Consider the following 22,648-nt stretch of genomic DNA (forward strand, 5'->3'; position numbering starts at 1 on the left):
ATTTCTTATTTTAATTATGAAAAATACTTAGGTTGCTTAGAAAATTCAAAGAAAATTATTTATGACTTATTACATATTATAAAGTGTATTAGAAGAGTTAGATTCGGTTTTTAATCAATTTTGGTATTTTTCATGAATTTACTTAATTAATGCTTAAGTTAATTATGAAAAATAGTTAAGTGATGCTAAAACAGTAAAATGTATTTTTGTAGTGCTATTTACTATCTATGGTACAAAATAAAAAGGTTCTTATAATTTATTAGTTGCTGTAGGTATTTATTATAATTATTTGTGACTAATTAACTATTTAATTGAGTTTTAGATAAAGTAAATATTAAAAATTGTGTTCACTGTTTGGGAACTGTGAATATGATGTTACAATATAATTCTAGTCTAGGAAATAAATTTAAGACTAGGTTGAGATGTTTTGTTATTTTATTTATTTAAATAATTAATATTTTATATACTGTTTTAAGTGTAAATTAGTACATAAATATGGATAATAAATTGTACGTGTTTCTTGATAGATTAAATATGTTTTATAATCTGTATAAATGATTAAGATATATGCTAGCTTCTGATTTTGGTAAATAATTACATATTTGTATATTTTGTTAATAAATGGTATTTTAGTGAGATTTCACGTAAAGAGTGTTTGTATGAGTTCATATTTTACGTTAAAAATGTTCGTTTTAGTACATTATATGTGTTGGTGTGAATCATAGTGATAAATGATTGTGTTTAGTGTGTCATGCAAGTGAAATTAACCTACGTGTTGTGTAGTTTGACGTAAGATTTCATTGTTAATCTTAGGTTATGCTTGAATATATTTTAAGTGTTATTGTGTTATTGGATTTAGGATCTTGTTCTCAACAAAGAAACTCGGCAAGAGGTTCGAGGGAGAGAAAAGGATATACTTAGCAACTGAGGTAAGAAGAGTGGACATCTGTGCACAGGGTGTATGTTGAAACATACAACTGTATTATGGGTTTGTATTTACATGTTTTATTCTATGGTAGATTGTTGTTTTATGCTAATGTTATTGGTGTGTGATAGTGATAAGGCTTTTGAATGTTTGTGTGAGGATAGCACTTATAGGATAGGTTTTCTGCTGCCGGTGTGAGCATAGCACTGCAGGATATATTTTTGGCTGCTTGTATGGGTTTACTTGCAGGTTATCCTACCATGGGTGAGTACAACTTGTGATAAGGGATTTCCCTATTGGATGCCGAGTGTGAGAACAGCACAAGGCAGGGCAAGTTACACTTCATGTCTGATCAACATGAGTGGGAGTAGATTATCGTATATGAGGACAATGTGCGATAAGATACTATATGTTATGTGTGTGAGTATCGCATGCATTAAGATTACACTGTGATATGATGTTGTATTGTATGTGAGAATAATGTGTGATATGACATGTTGTTATATGTATGCAAGTATGGTATGAATTGATTTGATGTTGTGATATTGTTATACTTATGACTATGTTATCTAGTTGGGGGGTTATGTCCTACATAGCTCTTCTTACTGGGCGTTAGCTCACGGGTACTCTGTGTGCAGGTAAAGGCAAAACTATACAGTGAGGGTGGCGAGCTCGAGGCATGGATTACATGTTAGGGGATTGTCACGATGTTTTGGTTTAAAAATATTTTATTTAAGATTATGATTCAAATAGTTTTTGTAAGGCTTTATATTTTAAAGTTATGAATAAATAAATGTTTTGTTTTAAAAATAAGGAGATCTCATGCTTAGTTATTTTTCATTAAAGAAGTCTTTTATTGTCTTTATCTTAAATGGTTTTAAACGGACTAGCTAGTGTGACGTCTCGGGAAATCGGGGCGTTACAATATGGTATCAGAGCAATACGGTCCTAAAGAATGTGGTTAGCCCTAACATGTAAAGTTCATTGCCACGAGACGAGCTCGACTCACTGTACTGTAAGTTTTAGTTAATCGGTTCATGTTAGTTTTGCATGTTTTATGCTACGTTACATCTTGGGTGTACGAATTTAGTGTGATTAAAAATTTTCTTTGTGTTTAGAAGAATAGGTCTTAGTATTTCATCGATAGGATTATATCAATGGGATAGCTTTTGAAAAAAAAAAAAAAAATTGTTTCAAGGTGTAGCTATATTACGTAAATTAAGTTTGATTTTGATAGGTTATACTTATTTTCATAAATTAGGAGTTTAAGAGTGTATCTCAAAGAGAATTGTGATTAAATAGAGTATGACATGATAAAAACAAGTTTATTCGTTATATTAGCATTTCTAACGAGATTGTATGTTTCAGGTTTAATAAATTAGGCTTATATAGTTATTGGTACGTTCTTAAGTTTGATATATATATATATATTTTTTATTTAAGTGTTAATGTATAGATAATTTTAAGCTCTATTATTTTATTAGAAATAACTAAGTTAAATTTTGGATCAAATGGGAAATCTAATCATTAAGGTTATAATAGAAGAAAAGATTAAGCGAGTAAAATATATACATATATATGAGAATCAAATTAAGCGATTTTTGTCCTTATGTTATTCTTAGAGAGAGTGATTTTGATAGTAAATTTTATTCCTATTTCATTAGTTGGATGAATTAGTAAATGTTTCTCTTATAGTGATATGCATGTAGCTCATTCATGAGAGTATGTTAACTTGTGAGCTTCTAAGGCTAGATGTTGGCTAGTTCGCATGTGTAAGGATACCTTTTACAATCTTTAGCTTACATGCAGTTCATGTAATTTATAGAAGACATGTGGTCTGTATGAATGACATCAGTTGTTGACGATATATTGGATCATTTTGTGTAGGGCTACATTCTTAATTATTATGCTACAAAACATAGAATCAGGTAGTCTATTGATTGCATTGAATTAGATAATTTCGATGATGGAATTCATAATTTGAGAGGAACAGTTGTGTGGACTGAAAATGTAAAAGTAAATTTCGAGGACGAAATTTCTTCAAGTAGGGGATAATTGTAATATCCTCTTTCTTGAAAGGGTAATTTTGTAAATTTTTTCCTTTTGTCGGTACTTTGTTAATTTGCATATTAAGAAAATTTATTAAACATATGAGAATGTTGAGTAAATAATTAAATACTTGTGATAATTTAATTATTTATTTTGTGCATATTATTATTGTGGGTATAACAATAATAATTATGTGAATTTATTTTATATTATGGTGTAATATATTTGTTATATTATTGTTGTCATCTTATTAGAGATATAATATAGTAATATTAATAATATTGTTATAGAATGGTGTAATTGTTACATATTTTATTATTATAATAAGTATTAGTAACATCCGTAACAAAATCCCGATAATTGTGGAACTATGAATCGTTCCACAAAATGAGTTTGTTACGATCTTTTATACGATTATTTTGAAGCCTAAAGACCCAAAAAAATTCGTAGGTGAAGAAGTCCTGGAAAGAGAGCGAGAGAGACCGATATAGATTTACATGAAACTTAGAGAGAGAAAGAGAAATTTTGATCTTGAAACACTTAGAGAGTTTCTGGGTTTGTTTGATCGTTTTGAGTAGCTTTTCTACGATCTAAGGAAGCTAATAGTCATGACCAAACGGGCTAAGAGCAGAGGTTTCGAAATCCACCATTTTCATGCACATTCAAGCATGTTCTTGAGCAATATCGAATTTAAACGTACTTGAACCATTTCTGGGTTTAAAGAACATTGTGTTTAAGCTTATAGGACCCCAAGAATCTGTTTTGACGTGGAGAATCGAAGCTTTAAAGCCCTGAACGAAAATTGCCATTGTTGGACTCCATTTTTAAAGGTACACCGGCAACGAAGAAGACAACGATGTTGGACCGTATTATTTGGTGATTTATGGTCGGCTTGAGGTTCTAAGCACTGTAGGAAGCTTTTCCAATCAAAATAATGCGTGAAAAGCAATTGTATAAGAAGTTGGAGGCTCGCCGTCGCCGGAGAAGAAGGGCTCGCCGGCGTAACTCCGGCGAAGCTCCGATCAACACCTTCTGAGGTTTATTTTTTGGATTTTCTTGGATTTTTGATCTTACTTAGGTATTTCTAGGTTTGCTATGAAGTTTTAGAATTTTCTTGCAATTATTTTATTTATTATGAATTAATTGATTTATTTTATAAATTAATCATGAAAAATAGCTAGGCTTCCCAGAAAATTCTAGAATAATTTTATATGGCTTAATATGGATTATAAAATGTTAGAAAATTGATAGATTAGATTTTTGATCGATTTTGTATTTTTCATGAATTATTTGTGTTATTTATTAAATTAATTATGAAAAATACTTAGGTTGCTCAGAAAAATCTAGATTTATTTTATATGATGGACTATGATATATAAACTGTTATAAAATTGGTAGATTGAATTTTCAGATGATTATGTATTTTTCATGAATTATTGATGTTATTTCTTATTTTAATTATGAAAAATACTTAGGTTGCTTAGAAAATTCAAAGAAAATTATTTATGACTTATTACATATTATAAAGTGTATTAGAAGAGTTAGATTCGGTTTTTAATCAATTTTGGTATTTTTCATGAATTTACTTAATTAATGCTTAAGTTAATTATGAAAAATAGTTAAGTGATGCTAAAACAGTAAAATGTATTTTTGTAGTGCTATTTACTATCTATGGTACAAAATAAAAAGGTTCTTATAATTTATTAGTTGCTGTAGGTATTTATTATAATTATTTGTGACTAATTAACTATTTAATTGAGTTTTAGATAAAGTAAATATTAAAAATTGTGTTCACTGTTTGGGAACTGTGAATATGATGTTACAATATAATTCTAGTCTAGGAAATAAATTTAAGACTAGGTTGAGATGTTTTGTTATTTTATTTATTTAAATAATTAATATTTTATATACTGTTTTAAGTGTAAATTAGTACATAAATATGGATAATAAATTGTACGTGTTTCTTGATAGATTAAATATGTTTTATAATCTGTATAAATGATTAAGATATATGCTAGCTTCTGATTTTGGTAAATAATTACATATTTGTATATTTTGTTAATAAATGGTATTTTAGTGAGATTTCACGTAAAGAGTGTTTGTATGAGTTCATATTTTACGTTAAAAATGTTCGTTTTAGTACATTATATGTGTTGGTGTGAATCATAGTGATAAATGATTGTGTTTAGTGTGTCATGCAAGTGAAATTAACCTACGTGTTGTGTAGTTTGACGTAAGATTTCATTGTTAATCTTAGGTTATGCTTGAATATATTTTAAGTGTTATTGTGTTATTGGATTTAGGATCTTGTTCTCAACAAAGAAACTCGGCAAGAGGTTCGAGGGAGAGAAAAGGATATACTTAGCAACTGAGGTAAGAAGAGTGGACATCTGTGCACAGGGTGTATGTTGAAACATACAACTGTATTATGGGTTTGTATTTACATGTTTTATTCTATGGTAGATTGTTGTTTTATGCTAATGTTATTGGTGTGTGATAGTGATAAGGCTTTTGAATGTTTGTGTGAGGATAGCACTTATAGGATAGGTTTTCTGCTGCTGGTGTGAGCATAGCACTGCAGGATATATTTTTGGCTGCTTGTATGGGTTTACTTGCAGGTTATCCTATCATGGGTGAGTACAACTTGTGATAAGGGATTTCCCTATTGGATGCCGAGTGTGAGAACAGCACAAGGCAGGGCAAGTTACACTTCATGTCTGATCAACATGAGTGGGAGTAGATTATCGTATATGAGGACAATGTGCGATAAGATACTATATGTTATGTGTGTGAGTATCGCATGCATTAAGATTACACTGTGATATGATGTTGTATTGTATGTGAGAATAATGTGTGATATGACATGTTGTTATATGTATGCAAGTATGGTATGAATTGATTTGATGTTGTGATATTGTTATACTTATGACTATGTTATCTAGTTGGGGGGTTATGTCCTACATAGCTCTTCTTACTGGGCGTTAGCTCACGGGTACTCTGTGTGCAGGTAAAGGCAAAACTATACAGTGAGGGTGGCGAGCTCGAGGCATGGATTACATGTTAGGGGATTGTCACGATGTTTTGGTTTAAAAATATTTTATTTAAGATTATGATTCAAATAGTTTTTGTAAGGCTTTATATTTTAAAGTTATGAATAAATAAATGTTTTGTTTTAAAAATAAGGAGATCTCATGCTTAGTTATTTTTCATTAAAGAAGTCTTTTATTGTCTTTATCTTAAATGGTTTTAAACGGACTAGCTAGTGTGACGTCTCGGGAAATCGGGGCGTTACATTAACTAGGGAGACATTCAAAGTATGGTGTACCAACAAAATTGTTGGTGTTGCCATAAATTATGGTCCAAAGTTGTTTGTTAATTTTGAAGGGGAAGATAAATTTCTCACACAGGAATATTCTCTTATGTATTAACTCTTTTTTTTTTTGTGATAAAACTTCCTTAAGTTTACATTTTTTTATAAATTTGAGGCGTCAGTTAAATATTACCGTTAGAGCATCTCCAACGAAGTGCCATAAAAATAGTGTATTGGTATATTTTAGCACACTTACTACTACAATAGTGTTCTAAAAGTGCTAAATTTAGCACATGCTAAAAGTTATGTCAAATTTGGCACAAGATATAGTATTGTGCTAAAGTTAGTCCACAATAATATGCTGAAAAAAACAGCTCACTATAAATTTTACTTTTTCATTTATTATAATGCCACTAATTATTATGATTCATTGATTTTAATAAACTTTATATTTTTTTATTTACCATATAACCATTATTTAAATAATAAAAGATTAAAAATAATAATATTTTGTATATTCTCAATAAAATATTAAATAACCATTAGTATAATTAATTATTTTTTCTCATTTTAAATCTTGTGCATTAGAAATCAATTGTAAATAGTGAGTCAAATATAACATAAACTCATTTTGTGTGCTAAATTTAGCACAAATTTTAGATCTATTGGAGATGGTCTTAAATACTAATTGAATGACTACTGTATATACTTGTGTACACATGAAAGTAAAATTTCGAAAGCAATACAGTAATAATCTAATTGATATTTAACCGCAATATCCAACTAACACCTTAAGTTTACAAAAAAAAAATTAACATAAGAAAATTTTGCTAAAAAAAATAAAATAATTAAATTTAAAAAATTAAACATAAATAAATTTCACCACAAATAATCCCACAGATAATAAAAATAATTGAAGCTAAATTCTTGATTATTAACTACTATAAAAAAATTGACAACACTATAATATTTTTATTAAAAAATCAATAAAAGTTAGAAAAAGTCTTAACGTAACTTTTAACTATCTAAAAAATTCAATGATAAATTTGAGAGAAAATTTTTAATTAGTCTAAATAAAGTTACATAAGAAATGTAGCCATAATTATCCAAAAACAATAATATATATATATTTTTCAAAAATCACTTAATACCATATAATTTCCTCTAAAAAAACAAATAAATAAAGGTGCCTAAGCCTGTAATTTTATATTTATTTCTACAATTAAAATTTAAATCTATAAAATTACACTACATTAGCAAAGTGGCTGAAATCAATCATGGTTGTTAATTAAAAATAATTGAATGAAAAGCAATCAAAAATAAAAAATAAAAAAAATAATTGAATGAAAGAATAAAGGACAATTAACCACTTTTTTTGGAGTTCATCATGTACAGCTTAGCTTACTATAAAAGAGAAACAAGTAATCAATCATCAATTGATCTTGGCAATAAGATGTGCTGTGAAACTGAACTGCAGCTGCCTGCATTTTGAGCCGAACTCGAATCGAATGAAATGCCATTGTCGCTATTTATTCGATCCTTACTACGAGTAACTCAGCTTTCGATGCTGTTCTCGTCCCAATGTCAGTGCTAACACCATCAAAGAAAAGTCTCTGCACACCCGAACCAAAGGATAGTTTTTCGGTATCACTCCCTTTGAAGAGTTTTCGAACAGGTCAGTTCGACAGTTTCTGTACACCCGAACGAAATGTTGCAAGGACAGTGGAACGCCCTTGCTTTATCTAAAATATAACTCTGTATGGCCCAGAAAAAAGAACTGGCACAGAAACGGATAGAGCAGACGAGCCTAAGTCTTCGAGGTTCCCTTTCGAGCATGATAGAAGCAAAATCTGCAGCAAGATGATGCAGAAATCCTTCTCCTTGGCTACTTTTAGCAATTTGAAATGAATTCCCGTTGTATGAAAATCGAACTTAAAAACAAGACATTCATAAACTGGGAAAACTGGCTGTAAATCATCTCACCAGCATTACTAAACATTGGTTTGTTCTGATCAAATTTTGGTATCAGGGAGAAGAGTTTTCTCCCCTACTTATCCCCCTGGAAAGGTTCCATAGAACCCCATTTTCTTCCAAGTTTCAGTTTGACTTGCAAAGGTACTGAAAAAGCAAACATTTGAGACGAATTGTAAATACATGTACACAAAAAGGAAGGAAACCATTTATCCAAAACGCTAAACATATACCGAGAAGCGAAGTAGCATTCTCCATGCTCATCTGTAACAGTAAAGCAGCTTCGGTTATTACAGAGGGATCCGCTTCCAAAACTAGCTCGTCATGTACCTGTAACAAAATTCGACAGCGGCCCTTTAACAAGTTAAACTTGTCTGCAAATGATGAAAGTGAAGCCGGCACTACTCCATCGACTATTACACAATAAATGTTTATCATCGCGATCTTAATTATGTCAGCAGCAGATCCCTACAAAAGCTATATGTTAGTAATTAGTATAAAGAATTTCTTTATGATCTTCATAATCAAAACCATTCAAGAAAAGAAAAAGAGTTTTAGTTTTTACCTGACAAATAGAATTCACAGCTTGTCTCTCAGCCTTAGATTTTTCTTTAGAATTTCCAAGCTTTATTTTTGACAAGAACCGTTTCCTTCCTTTTATGGTCTTCACATAACTGAAATACAAGTTAACATATATAATAACAGTTGTTTAAACAAAGAATTTAGATAATAATATAGCATTAAGTTTATCACTAAAATGCTTACTGCAAAGGATCACAAGCAGCCCACATGGAGAGTAAATAGCTAAAGAAAAATAAAAATGATAATAAGAAATGTTTAGGGAAATTGTGGCACAAGTACCCGAAGTTTGAATTTGTAACCGGTATAAACTCAATGATTTCTTTTATCGGCAGCAGTACCCAATGTTAGTAAAATTATAATTTCCGTCCAGTTTTGTCAGTACAAACATTGTTAATGTCTTAAACAGGACACATGTAAGGCCTAAATTCTAAATCATTAGGGTCTAGGCGGAAACAAGTGTATCAGTTACTTCAAAATCTTCTTTTAATAAATTCAACAGCTAAATCTGGTTACAATTTTAAGAAGCTAACGGAATCTATATTGACAAAATTGGAAAAAAGTTACACTATTACAAAACATTGAATACTTATGCAGCTAAAAAAATATTAATGAGTCTATACCGCTTACAAATTCAAAATTTTAGGTATTTATGCCGCTATTTACCTAAATGTTTAAAACTTTCACAGATATACGAACAAGTATGGCACGATGGAGGAAATGTCTTAAAACAAAATCCGAAACAACGAAGTGAAAACAATGCAGACTATAACCTATATAACAGATAATAGCTAAACTCAGCCAACCTAATTAGCCTAATAACAGTAATGACTAACGTGTGTCGAAAAATTCAGCAAAGTGTCTTACCCTTTCTCACGGCAGTCTACAACCACTTCATGAAGCCAACGAGCAACTCCAGGAAAAGATTTCTTAAAGCTTCGAATTTTTTCACCAGCTTCAGCAGGACTGCAACCGAGTTGCTCTGCCAGGGTGTTAGCACCCATTCCATAGAGAATGCCATACACCAACCTTTTGGTCTGATCTCGTTCATCAGAACCTACAGAATCTTCTCCACACCCAGTCCATCTTGAAGCTATTAGGGTGAAGACATCACCACTGGGTTTACTTAAAAGTTCTACTAGAGCGGAATCTTTAGAGAAATGTGCCATCATCCGCAGTTCTATCTGGGAATAATCAGCTGTTAAAAGTAACCAGTTCTCCTGATACAATACAATTAGGACAGAAAACAGTCGTCGGTATCATAAAATAGAAATCTTACCAAAATCGAAAGACAATAAATGTAACAATAAATTTATACCTGAGTAGGAACAAAGTAATCACGAGCATTGATTTCGTAAGAATCTGCAGCATCAGCTTCTTTTCCCTTTTTATCCTTGTTGATTTGGAAGACCACCATGTGCTCAACGTTCTACATAATATACAAGTTTATATTTACAAAATAATAAGTGAAAACACTAGAGAGAGGGAGAGAGAGTCCTAACCTGGAGATTAGGTTCCTCCATTGAAAGCCGACCAGTTGCAGTTGACGTTTGAAGCCAATGACCATGTAAAGTGTGTTTGTGTGTCCCAACCGAGAGCTTAGCAAGCGAGCAAATTGATCCCAATGTACAGTTTAAAAGCTTTGCCAATGTCCGATGCTCTTTTATAACTGGAACAATAGGATGCTCGTGCCTGAAACACAGCATGTACGGCATGAAACATATACAACAACAATAAAGGAAAATTAAGAAACAGTTCATGAATATAATGAAACTATACTGTATTTTACAAAGTCAAATTCTTTAACACAGCTTTCGAAACCTTGACTTCTTAAAAACACCAATAAGAAATAAGAATTCCGGTAGATTTCATGTAAGGACATTTATGCATCTTAATTAGCATGTATCTTTTCCTTATAAGAAAAACTTACTAATATGACAAGGGACAATACCTTAACAAATCCAAACAATGCTTGTCTGTACTAGGATGGTGCTTCCCTTTGTTACCGGTCTCTGGTATCGGAAGCTTTAAGTGTCCATACAGTACATTGGCAATATCTGCTGCTGTGTATAACGAAAATGTCATGCCTGCCAGCTTATAAGCTTCTTTCTCAAGATTCCTTAACTTCTTCCCCACCAAATTTCGTGCTCGGAGGCATCCCTCCATATCAACACCTATTCCCCAAAGTTCCATGTCTGCAAGAATGTTAACCTTGACATACAAAAAATTATTCTAGTGTCAGAGATTAGTACCAAAAGAAGAACTAATATAAATTTGTAACAGATCAGATGAAAGAATTACCAAAGGAATTTCAACATTCAAAAGTGCTTCAGTGAGTTCATCAGACACAATCAACTTCCAGAGAACAGAACACAATGCTCGTATTTGTGCAACTCGACGACAGCAACCATTATGAGCAGCTCTACGCATCTGATTCTTCCACCTACCATTTTGATTAGCAGCAGTCGCAGCCTCACTAGATAACCTTTTCTTTACTTCCTGTCATCACATTAAAAGAATCCCAATTATTAAATAAAAAATCAGACAGATAGTTGAGCCTTTTTTTTCTTTCGGTGACACAGTTTAACTTTTAATGTCGAAATTCAGGCTGTCATGATATAAAATATCTTAACATTTTCTTATGTAAAGTATTTCCAATTACATTTGTTTATAGATTTATTTTGTTACCTTCTCCAGGTTTGGACTAGAGCTTCTCTCCTCATCGGGCCAAAGAATCCATGCCACGATGCACATGTCAATTCCATAATTTACACAAATAGGTGTCAACAAAACAAATGAACTGTCTAAAATTTCAAACCCTCTATTTATCTCTTCAAGATTCTGGGAACCGAATTTCTGAACTGAAACTGCCGGACATTTAAGTGCCTGAATTTGAACTTTCAAATTCCAAGTATACTTTCTAACATCTCTTTTCCCCATTATCCTACTTATCCTCTCCCATCTTTGTCTAACAATCTCCAACCCATTTCCACCAAGAAACATACTATTTTTATCACCAGATGCATTCACATGCGAGCAATCGTTTATACTTTTGTCAGACCATTGTAGATCTTTAGGGAGATTGACATAATACACAGCAGAATTTTCCCAACAGATGGCTATTCCGTGTACTTCAAAAGAGGCCCCAGAATTCACTTCAGATCTTTTGTTGTAATGGACATCGAAACAAAACTCACAGGCATTTTCCCAGAGATCCAGAAAAGAATCAAATCCACCAGGAACATTAGTTGCATGCATAGGGCCTTTCTCATTAGCACTGACCCTAACGCCACAAGATAAACGAATGTTACTCTGCTGCATCCCCGGTTGAGGATCAATGGCTTGATTACCAATCATATGTCTATCACCTTCTTCTTGTGGCTTAATTAGGTGTGTCAAATTATCATCTTTGGAATGAGGAACAGTAGCTTCATGCTCAATTTGAAGGGTGACAGGTTGTTCAGTTAAGACTGTAGATTCATCGAGACCAAACTTCCGAGCCATGACAGCATTTGAATTTACTTCAAAAGCCACAACACTAGTATTTAGTGTCTTTGTTATCTTCTCATCACTTGCAGACACAACTTTCTCAGAATGGACAGTTTCTTGAAAAGATGGCTGAGCTGCACGTTCCACTGGCTCGACATTAACAGCGCTATTGCCCGTATCATTACCAGAAGATGCAGCACCACCTTGCTCATAGGAATTGCCCGCAGCAGTTGACAATGATTGTCCTGGAAACTGTGGAACATTGAGTCCGAGTGATTTGAAAGCTGCGAAGGCAGCAACTCTTGCCTCTTCAGCCTTTTCAAGAACCATCTTGCGTGCTCCATTCTTGATCTTCTTTGCCACTCCCAGCTGTATCCGTCTTTGAGCTGAACGTTATAAGATAATAGTAAACTTCTTAATATGAGGATCGTAAAACCAAAGATTAAGAAAAATGAAATAAACCCCAGTAACAATTTCTGCACGCCTACAAAGATATTTTTAAAGACATGTAAAAAGTCAAAACAAAATTTTTAGTCTTACACTGGTTTAGAACAATTGAATTTCATTTTTTTTTTCAGCTGAATAAGGGAGACGTAAAGAAAAAAAAGTGGACCTATATATGACCAAATACACAAGGGTTCTTAACTTATGCTAACTAATATAAAAAACTCTGAGCAATAAGGGTTTCCAATCATTACCTTGTCCAGCCCATGAAGACTTTTCGAAAAGAGCTTTGACAATCTCAGCAACAGATGCTTCAGCAATTGACAAAGGTGTACGCAAGCCAGCTTTGTAAAGAGCTCTAGCTCGAGAACCCTAAAAGCCAAATAAAAATATGGGCAACAGTGAAAAGGCAAATGACAGTGAGAAGTACTCTTAGTAGCAAATTTCACACCGAAAAAAGGGTAGAAGAAAGTCAGAAAGGGAGGAGTAACAACCTTAACATACGGAATAGTAGTGAGCTCGACAATCTCTGCTCTCACTCCAAATGAAACACGATTTTGAAACTTGCCAACTAGACCTTCAAGATCCTGCCATCCAAGCCTCTCACAAAATACAGTCACCATAGATGCAAACCTACCAGCATTCTCTTGTAATGCTTGCACCATGCCTCTGGCCACTTTAAAAGCTTCACAAACCTCGGGAACAGGTGCTTCCTTCACCCCATAGTAACAAAGAAAAACCAAAGATTTTTCAGAATAAACATAAGCTACGAACATGGATTCACTTCAATCAGCAAAAGAAGACGAAGCTTAAAAAAAGATAACTGCATTGTTTCTTCAATGTTCAACTTAGGAACAAATAATGGGTAATTAAAAAAAATGGTAAATTGCATTTTTTATCTATTTAAACAACAGTATTTACACTTTTTTTTAATTATTAGACTTATTATTGAAATTAAAAGTCAAAGGGTTAAGTTGCTAAACCAGACCTGAACTAGCCTTGACAAGATCAGAGCTACGTAGAAGCGTTTACACACTCGAAGAGCTTGATCATCTGAAAGTGAAGTATTGTTTGTGATTCCCAGTTGGTTTTGACCTTTACTACGCAATCCTGACGTATTTTCTTTTGGCTTTGAAGTGCGTATTGGTGCACCATGTGCCATGCGCATCAAAAAGGGTTCTGCCACTCCAACTCGATGTCCAACAGACTGCACTTCATAAATGTAAAATGAGAACAATTTGAGATCCACAACACCACACTATTATTTCAAAGTATCTTTAGAATAATATTTAATAACAAATAAAGAAAGAGTGACTTGTCACCTCACAATACTATTGTTTCAAAGTATCTTTGAAATAGTATTTGATAACAGAAGTATTTACACATAAAATTTTCCCTCTCATTTCGAAAGTTAAATCATTCATCTAAGAAAACACCCAGTAATTAAACAAAGCAAGAACATATCATTGAGATCAATTACAAAAAAGATGTCTTCTTGGGGTTAGCAGTGGGTCGCCATGGAAAAATCAATTAAAATCGAGCATCGAGAAAAGAAGGTGACAAATATTGTCCTCGGTGAGGCAAGAAAAAGAGCACCAAAATGCACCCAAGAGACTTCAAATTGAAAAAAAGCCCCAATGAGATTTCATCTAAAGAAAAGTTATCATTTTTCTTCTAACACAAAAATGGTTACAGCAGCCAAATAAAGTTTTCATTGTATAAAAATGAAATATACCTGGTCAAGAGGAGACAATTGCATGAACCGCTCGTAGTACAATTCCCAATTTGGCTCAACATCAACGTTGATGGGTGTTACCAGGTAAACCAAATGCAAATCAGATGCGAGGACAAATCCTTCTCTCGCCCTTGTAAGATCATCCAATACAATCTAAGAAACAAACAAAAGCCATAAGTATTTACGAACAATTTGAGGCGGTTCAACTAAAAGTTTCATCATTAAGAAATTAGCAGTACTGAAACGAACAAATGAAATGAGAATACGATATGTAGAAAGATATCTCGACAGCATTTGAAAGACAAAAAAATTTACAAGTGATTCTTCTGGGGAAAGAGAACTGCCAAAAGAAGCACGCCCAAGGGGTGTGGTACTGTACAACTTAGTATCTTCATTCCATTCAAGAAATTTCATATGGCACAACCAACGAAGAGATTCCTGCGCTGATTTCACCACATCCTGAAATGGTTTTGTAGAATTCAGAAGAGTACACCTTACATATCGATGAATATCTTTAGCAGTCTGAACAATTCCCCCAGCAACAACTTCTAAGATTGCATGAATCATTCCATTCATGTCTTCAGATAAACAAGAATGCAATGGTGGACAGCTTTCATTTAGAAGACCTGAGATTCTTTTGATCTCCTCTGGTTTGCAAATAAGAACCTAATAGAAGAAAAAGAAAACACAAAGATAAATTAATACTAATAATACTTACAGCGCCTTCTCGGAAAAATAAGATATAAAAGGTCATCTGAGAAGTTAACATACACTTTCACCCTTAGTATCTATTCCAGTACGACCAGCCCGACCTGACATCTGTTTATACCTTGTCCCATCAATAAAATCACGACCAATTTTGGGTTGACGAAAAATAACCCTCCTAGCCGGTAAATTTACCCCAGCAGCTAAAGTAGATGTAGCAGTTAAGACACGTATGAGGCCTTTCCGATAGCAGGTTTCAACAACCTCTCTTTCCTCAACCTAATAAAGAATAAAAAAAACTAGTATACAGAGGAAGTAGCAATACAAAATAATTTACAGAAAACCAAATAGAGAGAAAGGAACAAAGGGACGAATCTATCGGTACCAAAAGAAAACCAGTAAAGAGAAAATGACTAAAAAGCAAAAGAATACCGTCAGCCCGGCATGGTGGTAAGCAATGCCAAAAGGCAAAGTTTCTTCTAATACTGGGTCCAATCCAACAGGACACCTTCTTAAGGCATCAATAGCAGAAGTGATATCAGCATATTCAGCATCACTGTTCTGAGAGCTAACTTTAGAACTTCGGAGGAATTTTGAAATATGTTTGGCAGTTGATTCACAGCCTTTTCGACTAGAGCAAAATATTAGCACTGAATGACCCTCTTGAACAACCTGATATACCGAACAAAGTCAATCTTCTAACAATATATATGCCTTCAGAAACTTCATTATAAAAATAAAGAAATAGATGTTTCCGTACCTCATTGCACAATTCCACAACATGATCTGGATCTTTGCCACCAAGATCAGCAGCTTTGGAAATTGTCCTAACAATATCCATATTCTTATTATAAATTGTGTTACCGACCTTTATATATTCTTCTAATGGAACTGGACGGAAATCAGTTTGGTACAAAGCAGCCTGGACATGTTTGTAGAGGCAATGGCCCCAGAAAGAAAAAAAAAAGTTGAGTGGCACACAAAGACTAGAACAATAAACATTGTAAAAGAAGTCATTATACATGGTTCTAATGAAAGAAACATAGAAAATTTAACAAGAGAATTCTCTTTAAAAGAACAAATTGTCATACATCACAAAAGTTTGTAAGACTCAAGTTTAAGTTCCAATGACAATATTTAATGTTAGACTAAGCTAGAGTCAAACAACAATATGTGATTCACCAAAAGTTAAATATAACAAACAATTGGAGGGTCATCAAACACATTGTCAAAAAGCCCAAAAAATAGTTAATAATGTGGCTTTAACACAGTTTTACAGTCAAAATCCTTAGAGAATTTTCAATAGGAAATATTGTTTACTTTCCTGGTTCTTTGTTTGTATAATTTTTTGTATTACATTTTTGGACTTCCCTTTACTCCTTGTATTATATTCTTTATTGACCAATACATTTTTCCATTGATGTTCCTGGTTGAAAAACATAAATTTTGACATTGAAATTGAAAATAAATGACTTAAGTTTAGCATAAATATCACCACTCAGCATTCTCAATAACATTGAAAACAAATGACTTAATTTCGCAAGCCAAGTATGTGTACATGAATTACATTTAGCTCTATCACAAAACACTACCAAAGTAAGCTATTGAAACATTCACATAGCAACAGGAGTCAATGCAATTGCAGATGTAGAACACATGCTAACAAGAAAACATTATACAACCCAACGGGTGATGCTTAAAAGTCCAGCTTACCTGAAGCCAATCAGCAACAGCTCCTACGTTTGGCATGGTTGCACTCATCCCTACAATCTGCATACCATGAGCAGGGTCTTGTTTACCACTGCTTGTACCTGAACTTTCACCACTGCTTCCTCCAGAATTGCCTTCACCAGCAGCGTAACGAAGTTTTGTCAACATGAGTTCCAACAGATAACCCCTATTTCGATCACCAACCTGTTAACACTACAAGCATGTAAACAATCTAATGGGATGGAAAATGTAGAGGGAGAAAATTAACTATAACAGCATATACCGAAGTAAAGTGAAACTAGAAATACCATGTGCAGTTCATCTATCACAATAATTCCAATTTCGGATAGACGACCTTCCTCCAGCAATCTGTTTAACAATGAGTTTGCCTTTTCTATTGTGCACACAGCTACAGAAGTGTCTTTAGGAAGCGTTCCACCTCCTTGGTTTCCATAATAACTACGAACATGCTTACCGAGCGGTTCAAGAAGAACCTCAAGGTGTTCTGCCTGCACGAATCAGGGCAAAGCTTCATAGATAATAATAATCTAGGAACAAATAAAAAACATATTAACCAATTACTTCCACAAGAAGAAAAAGCGAGTTATAGGACATTACCTTTTCGGCACAGATTGATACATAAGGAAGCACAAGTAGTGCCATCTTTCCAAATGATAAGACCCGCCGCAACATTAAAATTTCAGCAACGAAACTTTTACCTGCACTGTTGAAAAAGAAAAATATAAATAAAGAGATGCCTCACTGAAAGAAAAGAAAAATCTCAAGGATATCCAGAAGCACAAATCTGTGAGAGGTTAGATACTTTATATAATATAAGTAAATACCTTGTGGATGCACAATATACAAGATTTCTTCTCTGCAATACACCATCCACCTGAAGGCAGTCAACCTGAACAATCAAGAATAAGTTCATATCATGTTCTAGACTACTTATGGTAGAAGTTCATATCGACTGCATTCTAAATATGGAACCCAACCATATCAAATTCATCATCAGGGAGAAAAGTGAGCATTTAAGGCCAAAAACCATATGAAACCATTTAGAGCAAAGTGGAACCATCAATGCCAAAACTAAACTTAAATAGATATTCAAAAACAGAGGAAGGACGGCAAAGGATGCATAAACAACAAGAAAATAAAAAATGGCTGCAAGAATGTAAATCAGAAATAACAGACCACCTAAAGATGAACAAACTTACATATAGGACCAGTTATTAACACATTATAAGGGGTTGATTAAATGTGTTTTGCGGGTTCTCCTCTTGATCCCAACTCATATTACTGTCTAAATTCTGGTTTCAGCTTATTGTTTCTTAGGTATTTAGTTATTGAAACAAAGAATTAAGTTCTCGATTAAATCTGGTAGAGTAGGTGATTTGTTGTGCATCCCATAGTAGTCTACAAAAAGGTCATTTATTTATTTTTTGTTCTTTCCTATGGCAGACCAGCTGCCCCTATTTCCTTTATGTTGTCATGTATTCTGCACTGAATTCATTCAGAAATAAAGCATATATCATTTCCTAATAATCTTTATAGTCAATTAATCTGGTTATACATGGCTGAGAAAAATATATAAACTATCAATGCCGTTTGCTTTGTACTCTAGTTAAATAATACCTGCCATTGATACAGTTTAGAAATTCCTTTCTTTCTGTATATGCTGCATATTTCAGATGGCAGCCAACTGTTTAAGTCTAGCCAATCTTTCCTTGGCATAATACTTGAAGGAGTATCTTGCCCACATTCAGAATTACCAATTGACTTCCGAATTCCATCAATTGGAGAATTATATTTCATGCTTTCATCATCCCTGTCCAATAAATTCCCCTTTTTAGCCACAGCAACAATAGGAGTCATCTCTTGCTCTCCACATATCTCTTTATTTCTTTCACCAGTATTGTGATGGTTGAAATTATTGTCATTTTTTGGACAACTATGATCGATTAGATCAGAACTAGATTCGGATGACACCCCACCTTCATGAGATACCTTTATATTATTTGTGTCACCATTACGTACAATACTTCCATCCAAATTTTTGTCGTCAAACAAGAAATCAAAATGCTTAACAGGAAAATGAGATTTTTCTTCTAATTCATTTCCAGGTCTTCCCAGCAACCCTTGTAAGGAAGTAGATGGAGCAGTACTTGCACCTTCATTTATCTTTTCTATCAAATTATCGGAGTTCTTTTTACAACACCGGCTTTCTGCAAAACCAACTTCATCAGCAGCTTTTGCACAGAAGTTAACTGTTGGATGACACAAGCCATCAGCAAGTTGAATTGCTTCATCCCAAAATGCTTCTCCTGGAGAAAATAAAGAGCTTCTGCATGCTGACTTAGGAGTTTCCCGAAAACAAATTTTAGCAGTCAGAGAACCTGGTGTATGGAGTTCAATCTTGTCTGGAGATGATTTAGAGATATTACTGCATTTCTTTAAACTTGACTGAAATGTAACCAAGTCATTCGACTCATCCTCAGTAGTAACCTAGTCATTAATGAGACTTTATTATTATATAGAAGTTAGATATAATAAAAGAGAAAAAGAGACTACATGTAAATTTCATAAATACACATTAAAAATCGACGACCCATCAATGAAAGCTAAAAAGTTTGTACCTCAGTTTTACCAACAGTTGAATGAATATCTTGAGAACTCTTCTCGTTAGAGCAAGTCGTTTCACATTCTAAATGTGACTGGTCGGCAACACAATGCCTCTTTTTAGAGTTATCAATCAATAATGGGCTAGCTTGTCTCTTATGGTCACTCACTTTTAACTCTGGGTTCAAATCCACATTTGATTGAAGATCACTAAATAAAATCAAAAACTGTATTTAGCAAGGGAGGGTGTGTGCTATTTAACCATCACAAATTCATTCCAGTAGAGACCATCAAAAAAGTAGCAATAAATAGACACAAGATAGCTAAAATTGCAAAAACAAACTTGTACATTAGTATGTGAATTCAGAGTACAATACCTACAGTACAGAGACAAAAAGTCATTTTTAAACTTCTTTAATTCCGAGTTTTCTGCACCTTGCACCAAATCTGAGCTGCTACCCTTTCCAGAATGTCCAACTGCAACACCAGCCACTTCAAGTAATTCTCTCGATGTTTCCTTCTGATTTGGTTCGAAATCATCAGCCACTCGAGATTGAAATGACGAAAGCTGCCTTTCACAATCATCCTTCCTAGACTTATTAATCTCTAATGACAAACTTCTTTTTACCGAATCTTGCAGAGCTAATGAATCATGACCAGCACGCGAAGGCTTATCTGAGTTACCCTCTCCTTGTGAAGCCACCAAGTAACTGTCCAAGGTGCCTTTGGCACTAGGAGACCCTTCTATATTTTTCAAACTCTTTTCCTTTCTCTCATGCTTCAAACAAGGTGACACAGCTTTCCTCTTCTTCGAAGCGAAAAACTGCACAGAGATAACCCCAACCAACAATGAGCCTATTTCCAATTAATAAAGAAAACCAGAAACAACTCAATTTAAAAGAAATCTAATCAAGGGTTTCATAGTTTCCTATAAAACATTCAACTTAATCTAAAACTAGGGTTTCACAGTGAATATCAATCTCTACCCAAAAAAATTGTTCTTTCCTCTATTCATGCAACCTAAATACAAAAATTTCATCTCTTTCCCAAACAACAAACCAAAACAGAGTTCAAAAACAAAACAAAAATCCTTACAAGAGGACCACCGTTGACCAATTAAGAACAAAACTACAGACAATAACACATTCCATAAATGAGATAATTCGAAAAACTCAAACTTGGAAAACAAACAACCACACCAAGATTTTCTAGGGTTGTAAAGTAAGATTAAAGACAAACCTGATCAATCCGGGACCGTGGGGAATCGGAGGCCATGATAAGAATGGTGAAAGGGATCTGCAAAAAATGCAAGCTTCGATTGTTAGAAGAGTTTTTGAATCAAACCGAAGTGGGATTGGCCACCGCGCCAAATGTCATTTTCTTTGGGCACTGTTTCATCTTTCTCACTACTCAATACTCATTGCCCCCAAAATTCACTCTTTCAAATTTCAACTTTTCAAGAGCTATAAGATTTTGCAATTCTGCCCTCTGTTCTTAGATTTTTTCAGTTGCAACCCTGTGTCTTTTGTTTGTAGTGACCTAGGGCTGAGCATCGGGCTAGTTGATCGGGTTTTGGGTTTTGTATTTATAGAATGAGACTTGTACCCGTTCGTGAAATGAACGGATTGACCGAGTTTCGAGTTCATGAGTTTCGGGTTTAAAGAATGAAACTTGTACTCGCCCGTGAAATGAATAGGTTGATCGGGTCATTTTTTATTTTATTTTTTGAACTAAAATTTTACATGGTTTTCTTTAGCTTTATTTATTTATGAAATTAAACATAACACCTTAATTTATATTCTTTATAAGGGAAAAAAAATATTAATTTCAAATTCAAAGTTCAAAAATCAATCCAAAACCAACCAATTACCAAAAGTCATTCACCAAATTTCATAATAATAATAAAAATTAAAAAGTCTCAAAATAATAAAAAATCTAAAGTTCACACTCTATAGTCTATAATCCATACATACTCCATAATAAGTTTGTGTACTAAAATAATTAATAAAAGTGAGCGGGTGACGGGTTGATCGGGTCCAACTCAAAACCCGCTCATTTATGGTTTAAAGCACTCATATCAGCTTCTCTACTTTATTTTTTATAATACTTCATCAAAATCTCATTTTTTTTTATTTTACCTTACACAATACACTACACATCGACTTCTCTATATCATTTAAAAATTATTTATTTTAGTATATTTTATTAAGTTCAAAAATAAATACAACAAAATTACACACCCATACATTCTAAAAAGATATTGAAAAAATAATATAATATTTATAGCTCAATGAATAGTGTTTCTCTACATATAGCTAAGTATTATTTATGAGCTGTGATAACTCATTTGATAGAGCACTATTTTTTACTATTTTTACCTCTTAGTTAAAAATTTTAACTATTAGTTATTTTACCTTTTCTATTGTGTGTGCTAAAGTAAAAGTCTTAAGTTGTATAAATAAAAGGAATTCTCTTTGGGCACTATTATAAGAGGCATCATCTATGTTAGTAATTGTTTAGTTTATTATTATTAGAGTAGTGTTATCGTTAATCTCCTATTACAATCTCTTAGTTAACTTTCTTACTCAAAAACACATGCCAGCTTTTTTTTTAATTTTTTTCATGACGCTGTTCGTTATGCTTATAACATCATTCTTGTCAATTTTTTAAAAAAAATCGAATAGTTTACAATGTCAAAAATACATTTAAAGTTTTTTAAATACGTCTGGTAAATTAGAATATCAGAAACTATGTTTTTGGTACTGTAAACTATTCAGAATTTTTCAAAAATTTACAAGGATGATGCTATATCTATAACCAGTACTGCTATGAAAATTTGACATGTGATTTTGGACATGGAGATTGACTAAAAGATTATAATAAGATATTGTAATTATCACTACTTCTAGCATTTTACGATTAGTTATTGCTCTTTCATTTTAATTATTAATTAAAATGTGTAAAATTGAATATTAAGTTATACTAATATTAGTAGAACACATCATTAGGGGCCTTAACATGTAGAGTTTACATTTCTAGAATTACTATCTCTTTGGTGTATTACAAAAAGTGTCTTCCCACTTGTAGATGAGGAAAAGAATCATCCTAC

The 22,648-nt window shown here is 33.1% G+C and overlaps 1 protein-coding gene across 2 annotated transcripts; it reads right to left on the reverse strand.

Moving 5' to 3' along the window:
• Window positions 1–7,477: 7,477 nt before the first annotated feature.
• LOC115722350 (helicase and polymerase-containing protein TEBICHI) lies at window positions 7,478–21,261 on the reverse strand. 2 transcript variants are annotated; one of them, XR_004012815.2, is made up of 26 exons: window positions 20,779–21,261; window positions 19,917–20,362; window positions 19,557–19,749; window positions 18,556–19,425; window positions 17,763–17,827; window positions 17,536–17,641; window positions 17,226–17,426; window positions 16,921–17,121; window positions 15,968–16,129; window positions 15,640–15,879; window positions 15,274–15,486; window positions 14,818–15,168; window positions 14,503–14,655; window positions 13,756–13,974; window positions 13,262–13,480; window positions 13,022–13,139; window positions 11,523–12,709; window positions 11,136–11,333; window positions 10,786–11,045; window positions 10,337–10,526; window positions 10,153–10,263; window positions 9,702–10,054; window positions 8,821–8,929; window positions 8,489–8,723; window positions 8,268–8,402; window positions 7,478–8,169 (listed from the first exon to the last, which is right to left on the reverse strand). XR_004012815.2 is itself a non-coding variant. In XM_030651544.2 (25 exons), exons 1-25 carry the CDS (start codon window positions 20,812–20,814, stop codon window positions 8,332–8,334), a joined length of 6,507 nt encoding a protein of 2,168 aa, XP_030507404.2. In that variant the 5' UTR covers window positions 20,815–21,261; the 3' UTR covers window positions 7,478–8,331. The 2 variants fall into 2 exon arrangements, 1 of the variants encoding a protein (XP_030507404.2); XM_030651544.2 differs by having other exon boundaries at window positions 7,478–8,402.
• Window positions 21,262–22,648: the final 1,387 nt, after the last annotated feature.

This window comes from Cannabis sativa, chromosome 9 (genome assembly GCF_029168945.1).
Source record: "Cannabis sativa cultivar Pink pepper isolate KNU-18-1 chromosome 9, ASM2916894v1, whole genome shotgun sequence".
Lineage (NCBI taxonomy): Eukaryota > Viridiplantae > Streptophyta > Magnoliopsida > Rosales > Cannabaceae > Cannabis > Cannabis sativa.

What these genes read in the sequence shown, in the direction of transcription:
- LOC115722350 (XM_030651544.2), bottom strand. Translation starts at nt 20,814, where the DNA reads ATGGCCTCCGATTCCCCACGGTCCCGGATTGATCAG. An exon ending in AATTGTCTCCTCTTGACCAG is followed by an intron (nt 13,975 to 14,502) that starts GTATATTTCATT and finishes TATGAAGTGCAG; the next exon opens with TCTGTTGGACATCGAGTTGG. An exon ending in CTACTATTCCGTATGTTAAG is followed by an intron (nt 13,140 to 13,261) that starts GTTGTTACTCCT and finishes TTTGGCTTTTAG; the next exon opens with GGTTCTCGAGCTAGAGCTCT.